General features: G+C 41.7%; 2 protein-coding genes across 5 annotated transcripts in view; one reads left to right on the forward strand and one right to left on the reverse strand.

Annotated features, from left to right (window-relative positions):
• The window catches only part of NEK9 (NIMA related kinase 9), a 36,844-nt gene extending 24,520 nt beyond the window's left edge, over positions 1–12,324 (forward strand). Inside the window, exons 17-22 of one of the 2 annotated variants that reach the window (XM_059055792.2) lie at positions 1,153–1,323; positions 2,049–2,108; positions 4,505–4,713; positions 5,619–5,780; positions 7,509–7,718; positions 9,803–12,324. In XM_059055792.2, coding sequence (XP_058911775.1) covers positions 1,153–1,323; positions 2,049–2,108; positions 4,505–4,713; positions 5,619–5,780; positions 7,509–7,718; positions 9,803–9,925 — 935 coding nt within the window. In that variant the 3' untranslated portion in view covers positions 9,926–12,324. The remainder of the gene's footprint in view (positions 1–1,152; positions 1,324–2,048; positions 2,109–4,504; positions 4,714–5,618; positions 5,781–7,508; positions 7,719–9,802) is intronic. The other variant, XM_059055794.2, reaches the window with a different exon arrangement.
• Positions 12,325–15,162: 2,838 nt separating this feature from the next.
• The window catches only part of ZC2HC1C (zinc finger C2HC-type containing 1C), a 65,019-nt gene continuing 55,563 nt past the window's right edge, over positions 15,163–24,618 (reverse strand). For 2 of the 3 annotated variants that reach the window (XM_067028068.1, XM_067028069.1), the window contains exons 2-3: positions 22,248–23,595; positions 15,163–15,725 (exon numbers count right to left, since the gene is read on the reverse strand). In XM_067028068.1, coding sequence (XP_066884169.1) covers positions 15,462–15,725; positions 22,248–23,576 — 1,593 coding nt within the window. In that variant the 5' untranslated portion in view covers positions 23,577–23,595 and the 3' untranslated portion in view covers positions 15,163–15,461. Of the gene's footprint in view, positions 15,726–22,247; positions 23,596–24,437; positions 24,500–24,618 lie in introns of those variants that run through there. The other variant, XM_059055863.2, reaches the window with a different exon arrangement.

Below are 24,618 nucleotides of genomic sequence, written 5' to 3' on the forward strand. Positions count from 1 at the left end.
CTAAAGATAAAGTGGCTTTATAGCCCGGTCTTCCCAGGTTGGTCCTGATTCATGCCTACTGTCCGGGCTTAATCATTAATAGCACCCCGTTTTCATTTTAAAATGCCCTGATTTGGATAAGAGGTAACGGGCATCTCAAACAAACTTACTGTGTTCAAAATCAAATTTCCGATCTTCTGTTCAAAGCTGTTCCTCCTGCAGCCTTCCTGTTTCAGAAAATGGCAGCTCTATCCTACACCCCACATCCCATCCATTAGCAAATTCTATAGATTATCTTCAGAATATATCCAACCACTTTTTACCATCTTCACTATTACAACTGATCTCCCTGCTTCCATCCTTGGGCCCCTGCAGTCAGTTGTCCTCATGGTAGCCTGGGGGATCCTTTTAAATACCTACTGTTCAGAATCTGTACTAGTTTCCTGTCTCAAACAGTAAAAACCAAAGTCATTGGAATGGCCTGCATGACCCAGACTTCAGTCACCTCCTGACCTCTTCTGTGGCCACCATCCCCTCCTTTACTTTGTTTGCTCCAGCTGCAGAGGACTTCTGTGTTGTGTTTGTGATACATACTTTGCACTTTGCTATTCCCTCTGCCTGGAAAGCTCTTCCCCTAGATATCCACCTGGTTCTCTCTCACTTCAATGAGGTCTCTGCTCAAGTATCAACAGGTACTTCTCTGACTACCCTGTCTAAAGTAATGATACCCTACTATTATTGTTTATTTCCACTTTTCTTTATTGTTTATCTTCCTTCTTAGCACTTAATGCTACCTGAAGTAATTTATTTATCAGTCTCTCCCCACTAGAATGTCAGTTCCACAAGGACAGCAACTTTGTTTTGTTCTCTTCTCTCTTCCTAGCACCTCAAGCAGTGCCTGTCATGAAGTAGATGCCCAATAATTATTTGAATGAATGACCAAAAATGTTGAATGAGTGAAAGAATGGATGGCAGTATGTAGGAGTGGTGGTCATTTTTACCTGGGTGGCATCGGGAGTTGTTTAGTCTTTATATAGGGGAATATATAGCTTTCCCTTGTTTTATACATGGTGGAAAATCTTTTTAGCTCTAAGGCATAAAGATGGGGAACCCAAAAGAGTTGGGAAGCCAGTGTTCTGTTCAATTGTCTGCTGTTTAATTTTTTTTGTCTAGATAATCACATTTTTGCCTGGGGCAATGGTGGTAATGGTCGCCTGGCAATGACCCCCACAGAGAGACCGCATGGCTCTGATATCTGCACTTCATGGCCTCGGCCTATCTTTGGATCTCTGCATCATGTCCCAGACTTATCTTGCCGAGGCTGGCACACCATTCTCATTGTTGGTAAGGGTTCCATATGTGTTGGTTAGGATGGCTTTGACAGGGGATAGACCCACACCTAAGTTCCTAATGGTCACATTCTGGCAAACAGAAGTGTCCTGAAGAAAAGAAGCTACTCGTGTAAGTCTTAATAATTGTCAGTGATAACCATACCTAGTGGTAGGAATAGAACATTGTCGTTTGCTGTCTTATGATAACTTCGGGCTCTGCCCCCCTCGCTGTAGAATTTGTTACTTCTAGTAGTCCACTAATTAGTTTATCTGTGCTCATGCTTTTGTGAGAAACATACAGTACACCTTTAAAAAGAAACTAAATCATAACTGCTTTCTGCATGAAGATTCCTTTGTTACGAACAAATTATAAAGGTCTGTGTGAAGGTTTACAAGTTCATTCTTTAGGTCAGTGGTTCACAACCTTGGCTGTGCATTAGAATCCCTTGAGGAGTTTTTAGAAATCCCATTGTCCTGACCAATTAAATCAGAACCTGCGGGGTGGGACCTAGGCATTGCTACTTTCTAAAGCTTCCCAGGTGATTCCAAAGAATAGTTAAGGTGGAGAATTGCTACATAGTTGAATATGGTTAGAGTAGCTATTGGTGCTTGGCTTATAATATTTATATCTGGTATGAGAGATAGCAGTTATCGCCTAGATTAACTCCCTGTCCTAGGCTGTCACTTTTCCTGTCTCTGGCTGTAAACAATGCTTACCTACTGAATATTTTTCCTCAGAGAAAGTATTGAATTCTAAGACCATCCGTTCGAATAGCAGTGGTTTATCCATTGGAACTGGTAAGTAGCAGTATCTCAAGTACCAGTGGTTTTCTGAGATGTGAGTCTTTGGGTTGAATTCCGTGCAGTCTCCCAAAAAAGGAAATAGGAAATATCTTTGGGAAATGAGGACTACAGTGATCAAGAGGGAAGGTCATAGTTTGGTAGATTTCACAATAAGTTATGACTTTTACATTGCGGTCAGAGGGAGAGTACATCTCTGCCACCACACATGTGGGAGTAATTACGTGGCTTGCCCAACATTGCATTGTGACTTAACGTAGGTTCCTTTCCTTACAATGCTAGGGGCTATGGGTTCTGTCTACCCTTTACTTCCATAGTGTTCCCAGGGGTATTCCAATCTATAGAGGTAGTCCTTCAGAGTAAGCCCTTAGAATTAAAAGTTAGCTAAACTTGCAATGTAGTTGGGAAAATCAGCCCAAACCTCTCTAATACTTTTCATTTGGCTGCTTTCTTCATGGTTCTCTTATTTGGGGCCATGCTAGGAAATTGAATCTGTGTTCCTTTTGGTTTTCCATTTGCTAGAGTACCTGTAGTCTTTGATTTCTCAGAACTGGATTCCGATGTTTTGTGCAGTCAAAACAGATGAAGACCCAGAATGAAAGCAGACTAATCCTCCAAAAAGACAGTTGAAAATCTGATCTAGACTTGTTGAGCTCTAGTTTACACAAACACACATCCTACCGTTTATTAGTTTCCTTTAGTAATCCATTGCTCAGCATCTGTTTGTGCATATTAATATCTGTCACAGATGATAAAATACCTTTTTGCTAAGCACAGCTGTTATATTACAGCTCCATTTTACCGGAACAGTATTTAAAGGAGAAACAAGATTAAAAGCACATGTCCATTGTCTGGAAAATATAAACTCTGTAAGGGCAATGATTTTTGTCTTTTTTATTCAATAATTTTATCCACATTGCCTAGAAGAATGCCTAGCAAATGGTAAATGCTCAATAAATATTTGTTGGTCGAATATTATTATAACCATCCAATGGAATATTATATGTGTTAAAATGAACAACATCTACTAATATTTCCATAATGTGAAATGTAAAAAGCAAGTTGCAGCAGACTATATGCCTTTTTATAAAGTTCAAAAACAAGCAAAATAAATAATATATTGCTTCAGGATACCTAAGTATGTGATAAAGTGGTTTTTTTTTTTGCAAGAAGAAATGAAAAATACAAAATTAATCAGAGTAGTTATATATAGGTAGGAGGCCAGAGAAGGAAGGAATTCACAAGGCAGTTGGAGCAATACAGGTAATATTCTTGTTCAGCCGTGTCCCATAGCTCTTTCTGTAATAATGGAAATGTTCTATGTCTGTGCTGTCCAGTATAATAGCCACCAGCCACATGTGGCTGTTGAGCAGTTGAAAAGTGGCTCTTGCGACTGAGGAACTGAATTTTTCATTCTGTTTAAATTTAAATAACCATATTTGGCTAATGGCTACCGTATTGGAAACTAATTGTACTTTCATGTAGTAGATGCATGTATGGTTATTTTGTTAGGCATCAAAACTTACACATACGTTAAAAATAGTCTTAATGTGTATGTCAAATGTAACATAATTTTTAAAAGCCATTTAAAACAAAAAAGCAAGCTTAAGAGGTTATTTTGGCATCTACGGTTCTGCTGCTTCAGTAGGATCACAGTGTGGCATAGTCAGTCCTCAAGCCAGGTTAGCTGGTGATCATAAATAAGCTTTTACATTTAACTTTAGAGTATACCATGCAATTTTTTTTTTTTTTTTTAGTTTTGGCAAATTACTTTCTTAGTTATATTTTTCTTTGGCCCATATTAAAACTCAGTTTCATTTCCTGACTGTATATCAACTCATTTTCATTAAATGTAATTTGGAATATGCTGCATGATATTTAAAGAACCAGCCGTCATATTTTTTTAATTCTTACGAATAGTCATTAAAGAATTTAATGAATTTAACGGTTGAGGACTTCTCCATTCAGGTGTTTCCCCGGAAAGGGAGTTAATGGTGAGTTTATCTGGCAACTTTAAGAGGTGTTTGGCTCAAATGTGAAAAAGCTTTGTATATAAGATGAACCTCTATGAAGGATGCTGGAGTCTGGGTATATCTGTTAAGGCATGAATGCTGTGGTTGGGGTGAGTATTCAGTAATGCTGTAGAACATTGATAATCTGCTGTGGACATAAGGATAAGCAAGTTTGGAAAGTAGAAGTGAATATTGCTATAAAGATACTGATACACAATACCTTGTATAAAAACTAAAAATTTAGTCCCAAGTATCTGACTTACACTGTTGCTGTTCTGCTTCACGCAACTCTAGGAACCTCTCCAGGGGTCGGTGGGGCTCTCAGATGGTAAATCTTGCTGCATAGCAAAGCTCTCTATTTCTGTGCTGTGTATCTGTCAGTGGTTCAGAGCTCTAGCCCAGGAGGTGGCAGCGGTGGCGGTAGGGGAGAAGAGGAGGACAGTCAGCAGGAATCTGAAACTCCTGATCCAAGTGGAGGCTTCCGAGGAACAATGGAAGCAGACCGAGGAATGGAAGGTTTAGTCAGTCCCACGGAGGCCGTGAGGATCAGTAGTGGGGCCAGCAGCTCCTGTCCTGGCTGGCTTCGAAAGGTAATTCCTTTGGTAGAGGTACCTCTGTAGGGACTAGAAAGGATCTGTTTCTCATGTCCTATCCAAGCGTTTTGCAGCAGGCATCTAGGTTTCTGATTTCTACCTGAACCGAAATCACCAAACCTCTAATCCTTTTTCTTCCTGACAAGAAAAGATATGAGATGTGCTCATACTTGTATTACTTAAATGAATGGAAATTAATGCAGCCTTCCTTGAAGACAGTTTTTGTAATGCATGCATGCAAAGATTAAGCTTCTAGATCTTGTACTGTGGTTTGTAGAAGTAGAATATTGGGGCAATTGGAATGCCTTATGGTAGAGAAATGCTTTAACAGTGGTTATCTATGAGTGATGGAATTACTGGTGATTTTTATCATCTCCCTTTGCCCATCTGTATTTTCACATTTTCTACAGTCAACATTTATAGTTAGAGAAATTTTAAATTTTTTACCCCCCCCACCAAAGAGAGAACCTGTAGATTTAAAGCTCCCTCTATAATAAGATTAAACTTGATAGCTACATAGGAATATGAATGGAGGAAGCAGCACACAGTTCTGTCTAAAGCTTTAGGTCAGCCTTTAGCAGCCTGGCAGTTGGCCTCACTGCCGTCACCTTAGAGCTTCCCAACTTACTGAATAGCCTGTGTAGACTGAGTTTGTTAGAGAAACATGTCAGACACTCCAAAATGTTCTTGGATTTGAGTTTGAATTCGCTTCACTATTCACTCCTCAGAGGAAGGAATGGCAGGATGTTGACAGGTAGGGCGAGCTATGTTGTAACCACAACTGTCTTGCTCCACTAGAGGGTGCTGATGTCACGACAGAGTGAAAGCTATAGCCAGAAGGGAATTTGGGTGAAAGTAAATGGCTCAAACAGAACTGATGAGATTCTTTCTCTTATACATAGGAGCTGGAAAATGCAGAATTCATCCCTATGCCTGACAGCCCATCCCCACTAAGTGCAGCTTTTTCAGAATCTGAGAAAGATACACTGCCCTACAAAGAGCTACAAGGACTCAAGGTGGGATCTGAAGCTCCTTTGGAACACAAGCCCCCATCAGGAGCCTGGGTAACTGAGCTTTTGCCTTTAAATCACAACTAGGTAAACAGTGGCTGTAAGCTCTGTCCAGTTCTCCTGGCCTCACTGTCTCTTCCCCTCTAGCTTCATTGGTTTCCCAGCTAACCAGCATCAACTCATACTGTCTGTTCAGTAGTGCTTAAAGCCTCTACACAAGGCAAAACTGATTTCTATGGAAAAGTATCTACCCTTTCACATTTCTGACAGGCCCACATCTTTCTATACCAGATGATTGTCTTTCTTTTCTCTGTGCCTCAGAAGTACCAAAACTGAAATTCCAAAATTCAAATCCAATTTTTCATGACACTGCTAGGATAGGTTGGAGGTTCTAAATGTAAGTAAGAAATAATACTTGTAGTCTACTGGGGGTGCAATGCATGTATACCTAACTTTCGTAGAAATCAAATTGTGGTAAATATCTCAAACTGTAAACCAGGGATCATCAAACTTTTTCTAAAGGGCTACCTAGTAATTATTTTAGGCTATGCAGACCGTACAGTCTCTTGCAACCATTCAATACTGATATCAGGGTTTCCCTGGTGATGCAATGGTTGAGAGTCCGCCTGCCGATGCAGGGGACATGGGTTCGTGCCCCGGTGCGGGAAGATCCCACATGCCTCAGAGCAGCTGGACCCGTGGGCCATGGCCGCTGAGCCTGCACGTCTGGAGCCTGTGCTCCGCAACGGGAGAGGCCACAACAGTGAGAGGCCCGCATACCGCAAAAAAAAAAAAAAAAAAAAAAAAAAAAAAAAAAAAAACTGATATCATAGCACAAAAGCAGCCAAAAATAATGCATAATGAATAGGCATGTTTATGTTCCAATAAAACTTTATTTACAAAAACAAGCAGTAGGCTGGATTTGGCCCATGGGCTATCATTTGTTGACCCTTCCTATAAACAAAGTACAGTAGAAGAAGGGAGAAAAATCCAGGCTAGGATCATTGAAAAGCTTCCCAGAAGAGGAAATAGAGCCTTTGAAACTACAAGGTGAACATTTTAATTCCTCTGTCAGTTAGCCATCTTGAATTGCTTTGGCGATCCTGTTTACTGAACACCTCTTAAATCTCTTCTTAAGTGTGATCCACTACATTTCATGAATATTGACCCTTTGAATCATGGTGTCTTCACTGTGATCAGAAAGACTTGTTCCATCTGGGAAGTTCCCATATGCCGTGGAGCACATAGAGTGCGCCACAACTACTGAGCCTGCGCTCTAGAGCCCGCAAGCCACAACTACTGAAGCCCGCACATCTAGAGCCCATGCTCCGCAACAAGAGAAGCCACCGCAGTGAGAAGCCCGCGCACTGCAATGAAGAGTAGCCCCCGCTTGCCACAACTAGAGAAATCCTGCGTGCGAAAAAAAAAAAAAGCAAGAAAGACTTGTTCCAAACCAAATTGTGCATTCTCTCACTTCAGCATTTTAAATCGGAAGATATCAATGACTTTAAAATTTTTCACAAAGTTCTCCAAAATAGATGATTATTCTTTCACCTTACCATAATGCAGACTGAGGCACTGAGAGTTCTCTTGCTCTGTTATGTTAGAGCCAGTTTCTATTGTAATCCCAGCAGTTTTCTGTTTCTCTTCCATTTACTTCGTGTGTATGTGTTTTATATTGTTCCTTTAAAAGTAAAATCTGGTAGCACTTAGAGGACATTTGGATTGGGGAGCTGTAGCATCCGGGCAGAACCTCCTATGACTCTTTTCTCCTGTCTCTAGCCACCTCGGCTGAATCCTGCAGGAACATGTGCCGGGAAGGGAACACCCTTGACTCCTACCTGTGCATGCAGCACTCTGCAGGTGGAGGTTGAGAGACTGCAGGGTCTGGTGTTGAAGTGTCTGGCTGAACAGCAGAAGTTACAGCAAGAAAACCTTCAGATTTTTACCCAGCTACAGAAGCTGAACAAGAAATTAGAAGGAGGGCAGCAGGTGAGAGCATTAAAAGAATAATTGAATTTCTAATTCTGTTTTGAAGGGTCACAGAAACAGAACACCAATGCCTGAAATAAGCTTATTTCTTTGCAAGTACTTACCTTTTGATGATATAATGTTTGTAATTAATCCCAGATGCCTGGTCCTTCTTCAGGCACCTGGATTGAATCATTTCATCACCTAACTTCCATTGTATTTTTGTTACCTTTGTTTTTTCTTCTACTTATTATGAAAAACTTTAAACATTACAGTTCAGTGGACACCCATACATCCACCATCTAGATTCAACCATTGTTAACATGTTGCTGTAATTATTTCAAATGTGTTTGTGTCTGTGTATGTGTGTATGTCTAGAATATGTGTAGGTATTTATCTGTGTATTTGAAATATGAGTGTGTGTTTGTGCATGTTTTTTTTCCTTTTTATTTGCTAAACCATTTTCAAGTAAATTATGAAAGTCATGACATAGCTTCCCTAAATACTTTATTACACATATCTAAAAATAAAGACGTCATTCTTCTGGAGAACCACAGTACTATTATCACACTTAACAAAAATCACACTAGTATTCTCAATTCTCATCTAGTACCCAGTTGATACTCAAATTTTCCCAGTCTTCCCATAAAAATGTCCTTTATAACTGTTTTTATTAGACCAGAAACCAGTCAAGAACCCCCTTTTACACTATTATGTTTCTCATTTCTTTTAATCTAGAACAGTTCCCTCCATCACCACTTCTACCCCCCCTTTTTTTTAACATTTTAAAATTGTTTTATTCAGAGATCCATACTTCCCTCACTGATTTGAAAGATCACATTTAATATATTGTAAATATCCAAATACACACAGGTTCATTTTTAGGCTCTCTTTTCTGTTGCTTTGAGCTATTTAATTAGTTCTATTTAAAATACTAGAGTTTTGAATGTCTTGATTCCCAGTAAGGAAAGTCCTGTGCTCCTTTTTGTTCTTTTCCGGGGTTACATTGGCTGTTTTTGCACATTGCTTCTTCTATATGAATCTTAGAATTCCTCAAAAGTGAAGTTTCTCAAAACTCCCTTTGGTATTTATATTGGAATTTATTAGATTTGCTTTGAATTGTATCTTTATTTGAGTAGAGTTGACATGTCTGTAATGCTGAGTCTTCCCAGCCTTGAATAGTTATTTATTCAAGTCTTCCTTTATGTTCTTACATAAAGTTTTATCATTTCTTAGAAGTCTTGTGCATTTCTTTTTGGATTATTGTTGTTGTCATCTACCCCCATTTTTAAAAAAAATTTCCATGGCATTGGTTTGTTGAAGAAACAGCATTGGTTGTTTAACAGAATGTCCTTACATTCTGGATTTGCCTTATTTTCCTGAGACATTACTTATCTTATTCTTTTGTCACCCTGTCATTTCTGTAAACTGGAAGTTAGACTTAAGGCTTGATTAGGTTCAAGTTAAACATTTTTGGTAAAAATACTTCACCGGTGATGCAGCTTGCATCTTTTTTTGTTTGTTTGTTTGTTTGTTTTTTTCTCTCCCCCCGCTTGCATCGTTTTTAAAGGGCCATAGTATTGCTCTATATAGAGTGAACTAGGTTAGGGAAATACTGTCAACCTTGGCTTTGCCATTTACCAGGTTTATGTGTTTGGACATATTACTTTGTTTCTCTGAGCCCTGGTTCTCACCTGAAAGAAGAAAATAGTTGTTGTATGGTTGTTTTGAGAATTAAATGAAATAATGTCTATGAAAGTACTTTGGAAAGTGATATATACACACTTGAAGTACGCATGGAGCGATTGGCAGCTGTAGGAGGGAGGAGGATTGTTTTGCCTAGGGCTGTTTGAGTTTTAAAACTGAAGAGTTCTGCATCCCAGAAAACCCTGCAGTCCTGGGCAAACCACGACACTTGGTCACCTTACCTGCAACAAATGTACAGGTGTGGACTTTATCTAAGGTCCTCTTATTAAGGTAGTAGTATGAGCTTCTCACAAAACCATGGCTACACATTCTTAGAGGTTGGCATTGAAAATCTAGTCCTGAAATGCTGTAACTAGGTGGCAATGTTGTTAACCTGGAACTGTGTTTTATCTGGACAGGTGGGGATGCATTCCAAAGGAACTCAGACAGCAAAGGAAGAGATGGAAATGGATCCAAAGCCTGATTTAGATTCAGATTCCTGGTGCCTTCTGGGAACAGACTCCTGTAGACCCAGCCTCTAGTCTCCTGAGCCTGTACAGCCTCCAGGAAACTGGAATCCAAAGACCTTCACAGCACACTTACTGAACGCAGAGAGCGCTTTCCTGGCTTCGTTCACTTGCAGACAAGGAGCGTGAGGCGGAGGCTCTGAAGCACTTTCCATGTACACTTGGAGAGTAGCATTACCTATTAGATAGGATCTAGGAGTGGTTTTGTATTGGAGAATGGAAGGGCCCCATGGCCCTGGCTTTGTCCTCAGTGACTGCCATAGCAACAGCAGCTCTGTACCTCATCTGGTGATCCCACCTTTGAAGAGGAGACACAATGCTCACCTTGATGTTGCTGGTAGCAGCTTACATCCCACTTACCATTTTCACCATTAATTGGAAGCTGCCTTGGGAATTCAACACCAGGCATTGCACCTCTGGGTGGAGGAGGTTAAAGTGTAAAGCTGGAGAGGGCTGGAACCAGGTGTGGCCCATCCAGGTTCATCTGGAGAGTGGTGAAGTGTTCTAAGCCCTCAGGAGCCTTAGTCTAGGAAAGTATATCTGGTGGAGTCAGTCTCTGGCTTGTTCAATTATTTTGTGCAGCTAAATGCTTGAGGAGGAGCAGTGGGCTTAGATTGCTTTTCTTCTGAGGGTTGAGTGAGACGTCTTCAATGGGGAGGAGAGAAAGAAGGGTAGGTCCCTCCTCGTCACACAGCAGGAGTGTTAGGCTGTGGTCAGCGCAGGGTGGGGTTTCCTAGCTTTGGAAGATTCCTCTGAAAGATGAGGCGTCTCGTAGAGAATTGAGTCCGTGGGGCAGTAGGAATGGACTTCATAGCAAACCGTGAGGGGAGGTCCTCCTTCAGCTGCCTCTACTCCGTGTCTTCGAGAGGGCCTAGAGTGACTGAGCCTTCTGCCCCTGAGAAGACTTCTTGCGCCTCTGCCTTCATGGCTCTTAGGGTTCTAATCTTGACATCAGCAGCCCCAACCGCTCCCTTTCTGTATGTCTAGTCAGTATGTTTCCCCTTTTGGTGTTTCATGAAGCCATATCAGTGAATCTATATCATCTTTCCTACTTGAGTGGCCCAAAGCCAGCCCCCAGACCAGGTAGTCCTGAAGCCTAGCAGAACAGGGGGAGCCTGCCAAGTGAGAGGAATTTGGCTGAGGGCTCCCTTCTGATCCCCATGTCTTCACGTCCTTGTAGACAGGAGCAAGCTAGCTTTCCCAGAGAGAGAAAGTGTCCTAGAAACGTTTGATGGTTTTACTTAAGGATGTGAGCGTTGTGTTTCCACCTAGCCTTTAGTATTTTGAGTCACAGGAGCTGCCTTGATGAGTCTCATATCCTACCTCCCTAGAAAGAGCTAAATTAATTTTTGTTTCATTTTCCCCAACCACAAAATGAATGTTTGATATTTGTTTAATATTTTGGAAGGACCTGTGCAATGGAAATTTTGCCATTTCCCTAAAACTGGTGATATAAAGGCTGCTGCTCCGGGAAAACCCCTCAGCTGGGGATGGGCAACTCTATTCAATGGGATCTTCTTTGGTTTAATATTCCCATTGTTTTCTCAATTCTGGGAAGCCTAGTACAATGGTACTAATGTAATCACTAAAGCCTTTTCTTAAAATAAGGGAAGGGGCCAACCCGGGATTAAAGTTGCAAGTTCTGGGGACTTGGGGTTTGCAACAAACCCTAACAATGGGTTTTGATTCATCATGTAAATGCAACTTTGATTTTTTTTTTTTTTTTTTTTTTAAGGATTGACTGGCCTTTCACGTTCCTGCATCCCTCATGCTCACCACCTCAGCAGGCCTGAGAGGCAGGGTCATTTTGGGTGTTAATCATGAGTATTGCTTCTGCCATGGAACCGAGGAACATGGGCACGTTGCTGAGACTATGGGATGAAAGTGAGCACTGAAGGGAGGGTGAGAGCTGGGCTCTTGGTCCGGAGGGGAAGTCACTCTCTAGCAGTGGAACGCTGGGGTCGTTTTCTCTAGCCTGTTCCCTTGGGAAGTCTAGGTTTGCTGTTAATCTGGCTGAGAATCTAAGTTCTGTGCCTTAGAGACCATTTGCACTTTCCCAAGTTGTGCCTGGGATAGCCATATGATTTTTCTCACCAAAAAGCTACGCAAACAGAAACCAATTCAAAGGTGGTAGCCATGCATCAGAGAAAAAGTAAAAGGTGAGGCAGCAGAAATGCCTTTGAATGGTTTTCTGTAGCTAATTCTCTTAAATTGCGTCCTACTTTTCTTCTTTATGTAGTGCTAGCTGTTTTAAGTTTTCCAGGAGTATTGCTTTTGAGTTAGAGTATAACCTGAGTTACTCCTCTGCTCTGACATTATTGCTGAAGAATTAGCTTATTGTTAGCCAGACGTTTGAAAGGTTGAGGGTGGAGTGGTTTGACATTTCTGTTTTAAATAAACATTTAAACTCTCAATCAGCGCTGTTCCTCGGTGAGCCTACGCATGGACCTTAGTCACTGGGGATAAAACACGCAGACTCTAGGCCTTCGTGAATTTTTGATTCAGTGAGTCTTTATATAAATAAAGAAATAAATGGTCTTGTAACAGAAACAATGCAAGGGACATTTGCACAGAAATAATCTTTGCTTCTTGCCAGTTTCCTTTTCTTACTAATAGAATCATTTTTGCTGCTACAACTTTTTTTCCCCCAAAACTTCTAAAGTATAGTGCTTAAAATGCAGAAGGAGAAAAAGATGAGCCATTAAAAAAGGAAGGGTCATGCCTTGTACTTATCTCCACCGTGGGCTTTTTCAAGTGATACTGCCAGTTTATGTTTGTAAAACTGTTTTCCCTCACAAAGGCTGAACTGTATTTGGTCTCTCTGGCATAGCCAAGTTGTAACTTGTCTTGGCTGAACATTTCACTAAAGTTTAGAGCAAGAGCAGACTTAACTCACATTTCATTTGATTTTGCCTTATATTTGGAAACATTCATAATAGAACAACTCTGGTGCGAGGATGTATTGTAAATGAATTATTTCAAATGAGCATCCTTGGGCCTCCAAAGAAATATTATTCATGATAGTGTCAGGGCAGAGTGGGCTGTAGTCAGGACTACGAAACAAGTTCCTTCTTGCCACAAAGCAAAAAAATCATTTATTGCTTCAGTGATTAACTATGGAAATAAACATGCTGATCACTAAACCTCACAGAATTAACGAACACTAGGGAGAAAAACACTACATCACATCTCTGCTACCTTCTGTGTAGTTGTGAAAAGTGACAAACTGATGACCTAAAGCAAATGTTAGCCAAAGGTGCTGTGCTGCGTTCAATACACTGCATATACTTTTCAACGAAGTGAGTTGCACTGTAAGATTTTTTCTCATTGCTTAACCTTTTGAACTTTAAAATTTATAGCATCTAATTGCACTAAAGGTTCTTGGATAAAGTAGTATAACACATGGACATTAACAAGCAGCATTTATTTATCCTCTGTCATCCTCTGCTATCTAGGAAGAGACGTAGATAGAAAAAGGTTCTTCTTCCCAAAGATCCGATCAAGGTAAATTTAAAAGACTAATAGATATTCCTGATATAATCAAAGGCCTAAACCTGTTGAGATCAAAGGGAACGCTATGGCACTGACTATTGTTTGTTCCTCTAGCAGCATAAGAAAGCACTCCCCACACACACACATTTGTTCTCCCTGGAGGCCCCTGGTCTGTGACCTTTATAATGTCATCCAGGGGTTCCAGACCAGGCAGACAAGGCAAATAAGTGAAGCACGCCGGGCGGGGCTGTGGTGATCTGCGTGCTCCACCCCGTCTGGAAGGAGCAACTGATTCTAAACCCCACTCCGTTGGTGCTATATAGGGTTGCAGGCCCAGGGTTTCCAGAACTTCCAGTTTTTCAAAAGATGCTCCATAGCCCAATTTTTTAATGTCAGATTATATTTTTAATACTCTGTCAGTCAAATAAAACATACCTGTGGGGCAGAGCAGTCCACAGGCTACCACTGTGTGACCTTGGCCACCACTCATTCTAGTCACCTATTGCTTTTACCATCAAGTGTGAAAGTTAAAGTGGGTCCCTCATTAAACTTGACTGGACGATGTATATATTGGGTTAAATATCCAGTCTCTCTGTGAGTTTTCTTTAAATGACCAACCCAAAAGCCCTATTATGTGATACCTCTCTTTCTTTGTAACAGTTAGGAAGAGCATAAAGCAATATACGCTTTGTTTTTTAAACATGATTTATTTTTAGCCTGGTGTCTAGCAGCTTCACAGCTAAAGCCTTAAACTTGCATATCAAATTGGTCTGATCTGTTAGCCCAGCCACTCGGCAGAAGCTGCAGAGGAAATGGAACAAGAGTGGCCATCTGTAGTTTAGTAAATGTGGTTTTGTGGTCTGCACAGTCCCCTTTGCCCAGGTCAGGTTAGGTGATTTTTCTCCAGTGTTTTAAACTAACAATTTGAATGATACTCTCAGGACAGTAATCTTACTAGTATTTCAGATCTGTTGTGTTAGCTTCATCCTACCTGAACTGATATCTCCCCCATCAGACATTACCTTATCACTTCTCGCATTTGACAAGTCTAAGACTCACTCATTTTATCATTTGTTTAATTTTAAATTCCCCAAACCCATTTATTGAAGGCCTAATTATGAAGGTTACTTGCGGTAGGCATGATTCTGCCCAGAGAACATTTTAGAGCTGGTATCTTTTCCTTCAAAGTTTACTTTCTAGAATAGAAGTTTACTGTGATGTGATCAGCAGGGACATGTGACACCAGAATGTCCCAGGTTGCTTTGATGGTACATTTTGCTGCTTCATTTTAAAAGTTAAACCAACCTGATTTGAAAGCAGAGTGTTAGCAATAGCTGAAACTGAAGTTCCTTCCTTCCTTTTTTTTTTTTTTTTTTTTTTGACATATGAAATCCATTAGGAAGGAACAACTACAGAGACATAGTGTGCTTTCTTTCCCCCATCCCTACCCTGTAAAGTATTGTACGTAAAGATGAGGTTCCCTTTATTACACAGTACAACACGGGGAGGGTGTAGGACATACTGGCGCCCGAACCTTCCATACTTGTATTGACTTTTGGCCAGAACCGTGTATCGGGGAGGTCATTTGCCTTACGGCAAGACTGTATTTTTTATAAGATACCATGATCCTCTGATACCAACGAGCCAACTTCTTGCAAGAACAAGAGGAGTTAACAGAAGCCATAGACATACATGTAGAGGCAGCAGCAAGAAGGCACAGCAAAATGCAGGCGCTTAACTAGCACAAACCACAATCAGGCTTTGCAAGAAGAGAGCTTTAATGTAGCCTACCCGCTACTCTTACGTGTCCTCACCCATCAGTTCTTAGGGCAATAACATGAGGCACACCCGCCGGAGACGGTGATTTAGTGGGAAGCTGAGGCTTCCTGTTGCCTCCTGCTGCTTAGCAATGGGTCTCTCTCTCCACCGATTTCAGCTCTGCAGGCAGACCTGGGAGATGTAAAAGTTTTAGTTCTTTTTTTCTCTGCATCAAATTATTCTACTCCCATTTACTCCTGAAGAGAAGCAGAGCCTTCTGGAGGTTTCCACTGTTGTCTGCTCAACTGCAGTGCTTCCTTGGAGGTGGAGGGCGGTTCTTGATGGTCTTACACTTAGGAATGTGCCACTCTGCCACCTTGGGAGCAAAGTGGCGGCTACAGTGAGGACACTGAATATAGTCTGGATTTTCTGCAGGCAGGATGGGAGGCAGGTCGGAGGGGTTGCCACCTTTGGCGATTACCTGCTGGACCTCTCGAGCCTGACGGAGGGTACGGATGAAAGACTCGTGCTTCTGTTTCCAGTTGCTCTTCCAAGGAGGTTCAGCCTGTTAAGTTGAAGGAAGAGCGATCATTTGACTTGCTGTCTATCTCATCCCCTTCCTGAGTCTCCGTTAGAATGACAGCAAGGAAATTAAGGTCAAAGAGAACAGGAAAGAAGCAACAATGACAACTGACTTGCCAGAGTGGAGGCACTTAAACCAGGGGTCCCCAGCGCCCCCGGGGCTGCGGACTGGTTCTGGTCCGCCGCCTGTTAGGAACCGGGCCGCACAGGAGGAGGTGAGCGGCGGGCGGGCAGGCGAATAAGCGAAGCTGCATCTGCCTCTCCCCCATCGCTCGCATCACCGCCTGAACCATCCGCCTCCCTGCCCCATCCATGGAAAACCTGTCTTCCACGAAACCCGCCCCCGGTGCCAAAAAGTCTGGGGACCCCTAACTTAAACTAAGGGGCTGCAAAGGCGGATAGGATAGTACTAAGAGGCATGCCGTATTTCCCAGCAGAACCCCTGAGAGGCTCAGTGCTTGGAAATACAGGTAGTGGGAAGGGGGAGGTACAGGGCGGAGAACAGGTTGGCTCCCAGGGCTCCTCTCCACCTTGCACATCCAAGTGTCCAACACTTCCAGCACCCTCTCTGGAGAAATTGAACCAGACCGGTTTCAGACTTAGGACATCCAGGCACAGTAGAGAACGGAGTTAATCTAGGGGCTGAAAATGGAGATTAAGGGCAAGTGTACAAAGTACCAGACACAGGCACCCTCATAGGAGGCAAGAGTTCTCTGGATGCACCAAGCAGTTGAGAGAAAAGTTGAGTTGCTGATTCTTAGGGACCCCCAATTAAAAGGCTCACTGTTCGACAACCCTAATATGAAAGCCCTCAGTCAACAAGCCCCACTTAAGCTTAAATATGAATGGACAGTCAGGAGAGCTCTAACAAGGAAGAGACCAAACAAGTACAGGAACACACATGCATACACGCTCAGGAGTAGCAACAAGGCAGGTAGCAGAAGAAATTTTTTTACAAAATATCACAATATCAACAAAGGAGTGTTAGAAGAGATTTTATCTATGAAACAAGAATATAAATACTATGAAAAAGGAATGAGAGAGAACCAGAAAGAACTATTATAAATAAATACTGCAATAGCTAAAAATAAAAAGAGCTGTTGTAAAATAATGTCAGAAAAGTTACGCAGAATGGGAAAAAGGATCAAGACGGAAAGTAGAAAAGCTCAGAAAATTACGAAGTCAATCTAGAAAGTCCAACACTGACTAATAGGAGTTCCAAAAACAGAAAGCACAAGGAGGAAATTATTAAAGAAGACAAACATTCCTAGAAATAAATATCACTACCCTTGAGATTGAAATGGCCTACCCACTATCCAACACAACCATTGTAGAATTTCAGAATAAAGAGAGAATCCTATAAGCTTTAAGAAAAAGAAAAAAAGCTATAGGTTTCATATAATGGAGCAGAAATCAAAATGGTACAAGATTTCTCAACAGTAACATTGGATGCTAAAAGCTAGTGGGAAAATGCCATAAAAGTTCTAACAGAAGATAATTTTCCAGCTAGAATTCTCTACCTGGCCAATTCATCAATCAAAAATAAAGCTATTATATAGATACTTTAATTCATCCCAAGACAAAAAGTATGCCTCCCAGGCACCTTTCTTAATAAAGCTTCAGCAAAGCAAGGAGTAAAGCAAGAAAAAGGAAGACACAGGATGCTGGAAACAGGAGAGAAGCAGAGAGAAGTTCCAAACAACAGGTCTGTACCAGGCCTGGAGAAGAACCAGTCTGGACTGGAGCAGGAAGAAAAAGAATGGTGGGATGGAGGTTCCAGAATTTTAAAAAAGTCAAACTGATAGAAAAACATTAACAGGTGTCTGATACTGGGCAGATCATTCAGGGGAAACGAAATAGTTAGGTATGTAGGAAACCAAGCAAATTAAAACATGGTCAATTATTAACTCTGGGTGCATGTGGGCAGGGGCAGAATCTGTTTACTCAGCAGTGAACAAAATTTATATGGTTATTATCACATAAATGGCTGACTACTGGTTTAACCCAAAACTGTGATTTCACTACAATGGAAGGATAAGGGAAGGAGAAAAGTGGGAGGAGAGGGGATATGAACCCAGAGTGTCCATAAGAGGTCAACAAATAATGTGCAAAATTGATAAATCAGGCAAATAAGTATATTATTTAGAAATACGGAAATGCATACCAGAAGAGTCATCTATCAGAACTGCCTGTGGGAGCTAGATGAGGGGCCAGAGAGGGATGAGGCAAAATACTGTTGATCTGCATTATAGGTCACTTAGTACTACATGATTTTTAAAATGTATTCAAATACTACTTAGATGAAAATAAAATTAATTTTTTACAAAAGAAGAAAGCAAGCAAGGAGCTGCTTGGTGATGAATATAGGAAAGATGTTATCAAAGGAAAAGGAAGGATCCCATCAGGAAACTTACTGAAACAGAAAAGGCAAGAGAATCAGAGTGTTAGAGATGGTATCTAGGAATCTTTAGAATTGAATTAGGGGAAAGTTTCTCAACTATATCATACTTATACTTTAATTCTTCATTGTATTGAAGTTTATTCAATTAACACCTATTAATTACAAAGCACAAAGATATAGTCTCTATGCTCAAATACATAAGGTCTAGTAGAGAGACAAGAGTATGAGTCTGCTGGAAGTTATGTGAATATTAAAGGATAAAAGAAAAATCACCTGTTCTTGCAAGTACACTGAAGGAATAACAGAGAGACACAAACCACTCAGCTTACAAAGGCACAAAGCTTTGGAATAAAACTTGGGACAGTCCAAGGAGAGGAGTCCATCTCAATCCAGATCCTTTCTGCCTTGATGTCCTCAATGCAACATATTTCCTCAAACAAGTTTCCACAAAACTAGGGCATCTGATCTCAGAAACCCCTTTTTTTTTTTTTTTTTTTTTTTTTTGCTTTATTGCTACTGTATTTTGGAATTTAAGAAACACAAGATTCTTTTAGGTTCTGGCCAGAAATAAACCACTATAGTGGGACAGAGAATACCCCAGTGGATTATTGGGTTGACCAGAAAGAAAGAACAGGAACTGATGATCGTATCATTATCTGCAAGGGCAAAATGTTGACTTCTCGTTGGAAACCGGATTTCAGGGAAATCGTCGCTAAACATGGAAAAGACTTTCTTATAGTGATCTCCCATATCGTACTGAAAAAAATAACTAACTGCAAAAGACTTCTCTTAACAGCCACCACATAAACATGAGTTTTTAAAGGCCCCGCAAATACACACATAAACTGTAAAGTGCTAACGGACAAGAGGTGCTAGCGTGGCAGTGGGAGGGTTGGAAGGAAATGAAAATAGAATAACACTCATAGTTTACGAGACTCAGAGCTGGACGGGGCTTTGAGATCATGTGGTCTAGGCTTTCGCACATTTTGATCATTTGCATACCACTTTCACTTCATCCCCCTTACTATTTTTCTTTAAATGCATGATTCCTAGAAATCAAGGGCTTACTATGTTTTACTTTTCTAATACACATTACAATTACTGAAATAAAAAATGCATGTCAGCATGCCACACTTTGAGAAACACTCATTTACAACCCCAGTGTTATAACCTTGACAAGGTGGTAGAAGCTTCACCAGACAACCTTCTCCAGCTCTGACTGTCCAAATGTGCCTATGAAGTTCCCCCAAATGTATGGAAGTGTCTCAAAGTCACTTTTTACAACATTTTTCTGCAGCTAGGAATGTTCACCAAAGACGAAATCCTCTAATCCAGCAATTCCACTTCTGAGCATGTATCTGGAGAAAATCATAATTCAAAAAGATACATGCACTCCAATGTTCATAGCAGCACTATTTACAGTAGCCAAGACATGGAAGCAACCTAAATGTACATCAGCAGAGGAGTGGATAAAGAAGATGTGGTACGTATACACAATGGAATATTACTCAGCTATAAAAATGAATGAAATAATGCCATTTGCAGCAACATGGATGGACCTGGAGATTGTCATACTGAGTGAAGTAAGTCAGACAGAGAAAGACAAATATCATATGATATCACTTTTATGTGGAAGCTGAATTGGGTGATTGGGATTGACATGTATACACTGATGTGTATAAAACTGATGACTAATAAGAACCTGCAGTATAAACAAACAAACGAAAAAACAACTAATACTAAACTTTCTTTGGGTTATTTGTATGGAAATATGTTAATATAAATGTTTCAGACATTACATGAAATTTCTAAAAATCTTATATGTTCTGGTATAATGTTGTAAGTCATAATTCTAGTTATTTAATATGTATATCTCAGAAATAACTAAATTTCCTTGTCAACTGCATTATTAGGAACTTTCATCAAATCTTTAACCGTGGTCATTTTTAAGTCTTTTGTCATTTACAGAGAGTTCTGGGTGTACTCCAATGCTTTTGCAAAAATGTTCCTATAAAAGGGTTTCATCTTCAAGGAATTCATGGAAAAGACTCGGACAAGTACAGGTTGCTGGTAACTGACTATACTGCTGAACTGAATGAATAAGCATTTTCAGAACTCTAATGGAAAAGTGATGAATTCATAAAAGTGCTAACAAAAGATCAAGATGAAAAAATTAATTAATTACATGGGACTGAGTGAACTGATGAGGTTGATTATAATTTTTGTGACTTTGTTTGAATTAAAAAAAAATCCCACAAGGACTCAGAGGCAAAAAATATACAAATCAATTTTCACTGCAAAGTAAAGGAGCTGTTACAGTGGAGGATTACTGGACTGAATGTCAATATTATGACAGAAAAAAAAAATATATATATATATGTGTGTGTCATCTTAGGCATGTTACTTAACTTCTTGTCTCATATCTAAAATGGGATAGCAGTAGTATTGTTGGGAAATTATGTGAGATAGTATATGTAATCTAGAGCACTTAGAATGGTATATGGTTCAACCAAAAAAAAGAAAAGAAAAAAAAAGGTACAAATGAGCTTGTTTCCAGAACAGAAATAGAGTCACACACGTAGGGAACCGATCTGCGGTTGCCAGGAGGGAATGCCGGGGCGGGGGGAATAAATCGGGATATTGGGATTGAGGTATATACACTACTGTATATAAAATAAAATAGATAACTGGACTTCCCTGGTGGTGCAGTGGTTAAGAATTCTCCTGCCAATGCAGGGGACACGGGTTCAGGTCCTGCTCCAGGAAGATCCCACATGCCACGGAACAGCTAAGCCCATGCACCACAACCACTGAGCCTGTGCTCTAGAGCCCACGAGCCACAACTACTGAGCCCACATGCCACAACTACTAAAGCCCGCGTGCCTAGAGCCCGTGCTCCACAACAAGAGAAGCCACTGCAATCAGAAGCCCACACACCGCAACGAAGAGTAGACCCTGTTCGCCGCAACTAGAGAAAGCCCGTGCACAGCAATGAGGACCCAATGCAGCCAAAAGTAAGTTTTAAAAAATAAAAATTAAAAAAAAATAGATAACAAGGACCTACTGTATAGCACAGGGAACTCGACTCAATATTTTGTCATGACCTATATGGGAAAAGAATCTAAAAAAGAGTGTATATATATATATATATATATATATATATATATATATATATGTATAACTGATTCACTTTGCTGTACGCCTGAAACTAACAAAACATTGTAAATCAACTATACCCCAATAAAAATTATTTAAAAAATAAAATAAAGTCCTCTAACTTTAAGGTGTTTATGCTCTAAATGGGGAGAAAAAGAATTCCAAACAATTGTGTTTCATGTATTTACTAAGAAGGTATATCAAAATTAGCCAATCTTGAAAAAATAGATACAGTTATAGGAGTGGTAGCAAGTCCTAATCTTGGGAGGTGGCAGAATATATTGCAGAGAGCGAAGAATTCTCTCAGGGTAGTGAAATGTTTCATAATATTTTTCTTTATATTTTTCATTCTCTTAAATTTTCTAAAGTAAGTGTTTATTACTTTTATAATCAAAAGGACATATATTTTTTAAGTCTAGATTTTTGGAGTCATTCTGACCCAGATTTATATGCTGACTGTCATTTAAGACTGTGATCTCAAGCAAGTTAACCTCTCTGACACTTGATTTTTGAACTGATAAAAGATAGTGAAATCTTCACAGGGTTGTGGTGAGGATCATATGAAAAGCTCCCATCACTGTGACTGGCACACAGTAGTAATCAATAAATCAAATGTTAATTCTCACTTTCTCTCCATATGACACATGAAATTTTTTGTGTGTGTGCAGTACGCGGGCCTCTCACTGTTGTGGCCTCTCCCGTTGCGGAGCACAGGCTCTGGACGCACAGGCTCAGCGGCCATGGCTCATGGGCCCAGCCGCTCCATGGCACGTGGGATCTTCCCGGACCGGGGCACAAACCCGTGTCCCCTGCATTGGCAGGCGGACTCTCAACCACTGTGCCACCAGGGAAGCCCCCACATGAAATTTTTTTAAAGAAAATGGATGAGGATATAACAGGCTCTTAAAATGATCCCCACTCAAGGCAAATCCATAAGGCCCTTGTTACCTTGACTGAGGCTGGTCCCTTCCAGTTCAAGTACTGCTCTAGTTCTGTGCCCTTGGCCCGGGCCCTGGAGGAATCAAACACTTTCCTCTTGGAAGTCTGCATTCTGCGGCAGATGTTGGAGTGTTTCTCCAGCCTGAGCAAGAGAAACTTTCGGCCACAGTGGCTGCACTCGCTCAGTTCTGGCTCTTCAGTGGAACAGCTGGAGCCCAAGGAGTGTGGTGCCCTAGACGAGCTAGAATTGCTGGTGGACCTCTGCAAAGCACCGAGGGGAGCTTCTGAAGCTTGAGAAAACGTCTCCTTCAATCGCCCTGAGACTCGGTCTTGGATGTTGTTATTGCTTGCCACCAGTCTTTCCCTTTTGAGCTTCTGAATTCCATAATCAGAGAACTGGAATGGACTAGAACTTTCTTGAGACTGTCCCCAAGTTTCATCCTCTCCTGTGTCTCTACTGAAGACCTCCTCAGACATTAATTCTGGGGAGAAGATAGGTCTGTATGTGGTATTGCCATTGCTTTTAACTCTTCTCCCGGGGAGTACCATTCTCTGTAGCTCTCTTTTTTCATTTTCCTCAGCCTGTTCTTTTTCCTTCTGGATCCTTCTGAGTTCCTCCTCTGTCTTCTTCAGCTTTTCCCTCAGAAGAGTCTCTTTTTTGCGGATTTCCTCCTCTAAACTCTCCCCTGCAGCTTCTAGTCTTTGGATCTGCATCCACTCCATCCTGTTGGGGTTTGCCATGACCCTGTCCTCCTGACTGGCAGCAACTGTACCAACCACAGATGAATTCACCCAGTTCCTTGAACCAAAGCTACTGTATGAAAACTTTCTTGGCTCAGGGGGTCTTGGAGAGACATTCTGGTCTCCATCAGTGCCAGCCTCACCTGTACTATGGGGCTTCCGATGAAACACAGGTTTCAGTGGGTATGCCCGGTCCACCCCAACTCGCTTCTTTGTAAAGGGGATGAATTCCTGGTTATTTGCTTTGGGATACTGGGACTGAGGGCCTGGTGAGTAAAACAAATACTTTGCTTGGCCCTGGGGATTGCTTCTTGAATCTTGCTGGCTGATTCCAGCACAGCGGGGATAGGAGTAGCTCCGGGCTTTCGTACAGGTGTTCCATTTGGGGTGAGTGTAGAGATTATCCAGCGTCAGCTCTTGGTTGCTCAAAAGCTTCTGCTGGAAATTGTTCCTCGGGTGCCCCATAGAGGACCGCTTGGAAGAGTCACCTTTTTCAGAGGGGTCTTGCTTAGCTGAGTGGAGCTCTGGAGCTTCCGTTTTATTATGTGGGAGCATAATGCCCACAGGCAGAGGCAGTGCCAACTGGAGACCAGCCATTCAGGGCGTGGACTGAAGCCTAGGGGAGATTTAAACCAGACATTTGTGAGGAGTTTGTCTGAGGTTCACCTCGGCTGCTAAAGTAAATTATTTCTACGTTTGTCCTACCCACATTTTCCCTTAGACTTCTTAGGGACAGTGGTGCTGGGTCTGCCAGAGCTTTCATTCAATAAGCATTTGGTGAACACTTATTATGTCTTGTGGGTGCTTATTAGGTCCTGAGGATAGAAAAAGTAATGTGATACAGGTGTTCCTGTCACCTGGCTTTCCTTTGTATCAGTACCAGCCTCTGCCATACACAGCATACTCTGTAGCAGGTGGAAAGAGCTATTGGATTGAAAGTGTTTAGGCCTGTGACACAGGACAAGCAGCTTCCCCTCGCTGGCTCCAGTTTCTTCACCCGTAAACTGAGGGGTTCTCTCAGAGTTACAGGACTCGAATTTAGGGACCTAAGGACCCCGAGTCTAGTCCCATCATTTTATAGGTGAGAAAACTGCAGCCCATTTCTAAGTGACTGGTACAAAGAGCTCTCGGGGCTTCCCTCCTGCTGGAGCAATGCTTGACCCTAAAGAGCACAGCTGCTGCAGCTCAGGGCCTGCAGCAGGTGCCTGGCTGGCAAACCCTCACCCAAGGAGTCCCCGCGGCACAGACGGCAGCTCTGTAATCTGAGAGGAGGGGACCACCTGATCTGGCCGCCGCGGGGTTTAGATCCGGAACGCCAAGTCGCATTCTGTCCTGGAGGGCTCAGCCCGGAAGCCTCTACTGGAGACTCCGCTTTGGGGACAAGCCCTCGCTCTTCAGTCTGTCGGGCCCTTGGGAGGTCGAGGTGCTGACCCCATGTCTTCCCGCCCTTCCGCGTACCTGAGGCTCTCGGGGACAGCTCCTGCTCAGTGGAAACCCCAGGACTTAGCTTTCCCTACCGCGCACCCTCCCTCCACCGACGGCCGCGCAGGCGCTCTTAGCTGGCCTCTGTTTTTCCCGTTGCCTGGAGACGGGAGAGCGTGGGCGCCCAGCCCCTCCTCGCCGCGAATTCCGCGGTGGT

This window comes from Kogia breviceps, chromosome 3 (assembly GCF_026419965.1).
Source record: "Kogia breviceps isolate mKogBre1 chromosome 3, mKogBre1 haplotype 1, whole genome shotgun sequence".
In the NCBI taxonomy this organism is placed as follows: Eukaryota; Metazoa; Chordata; class Mammalia; order Artiodactyla; family Physeteridae; genus Kogia; species Kogia breviceps.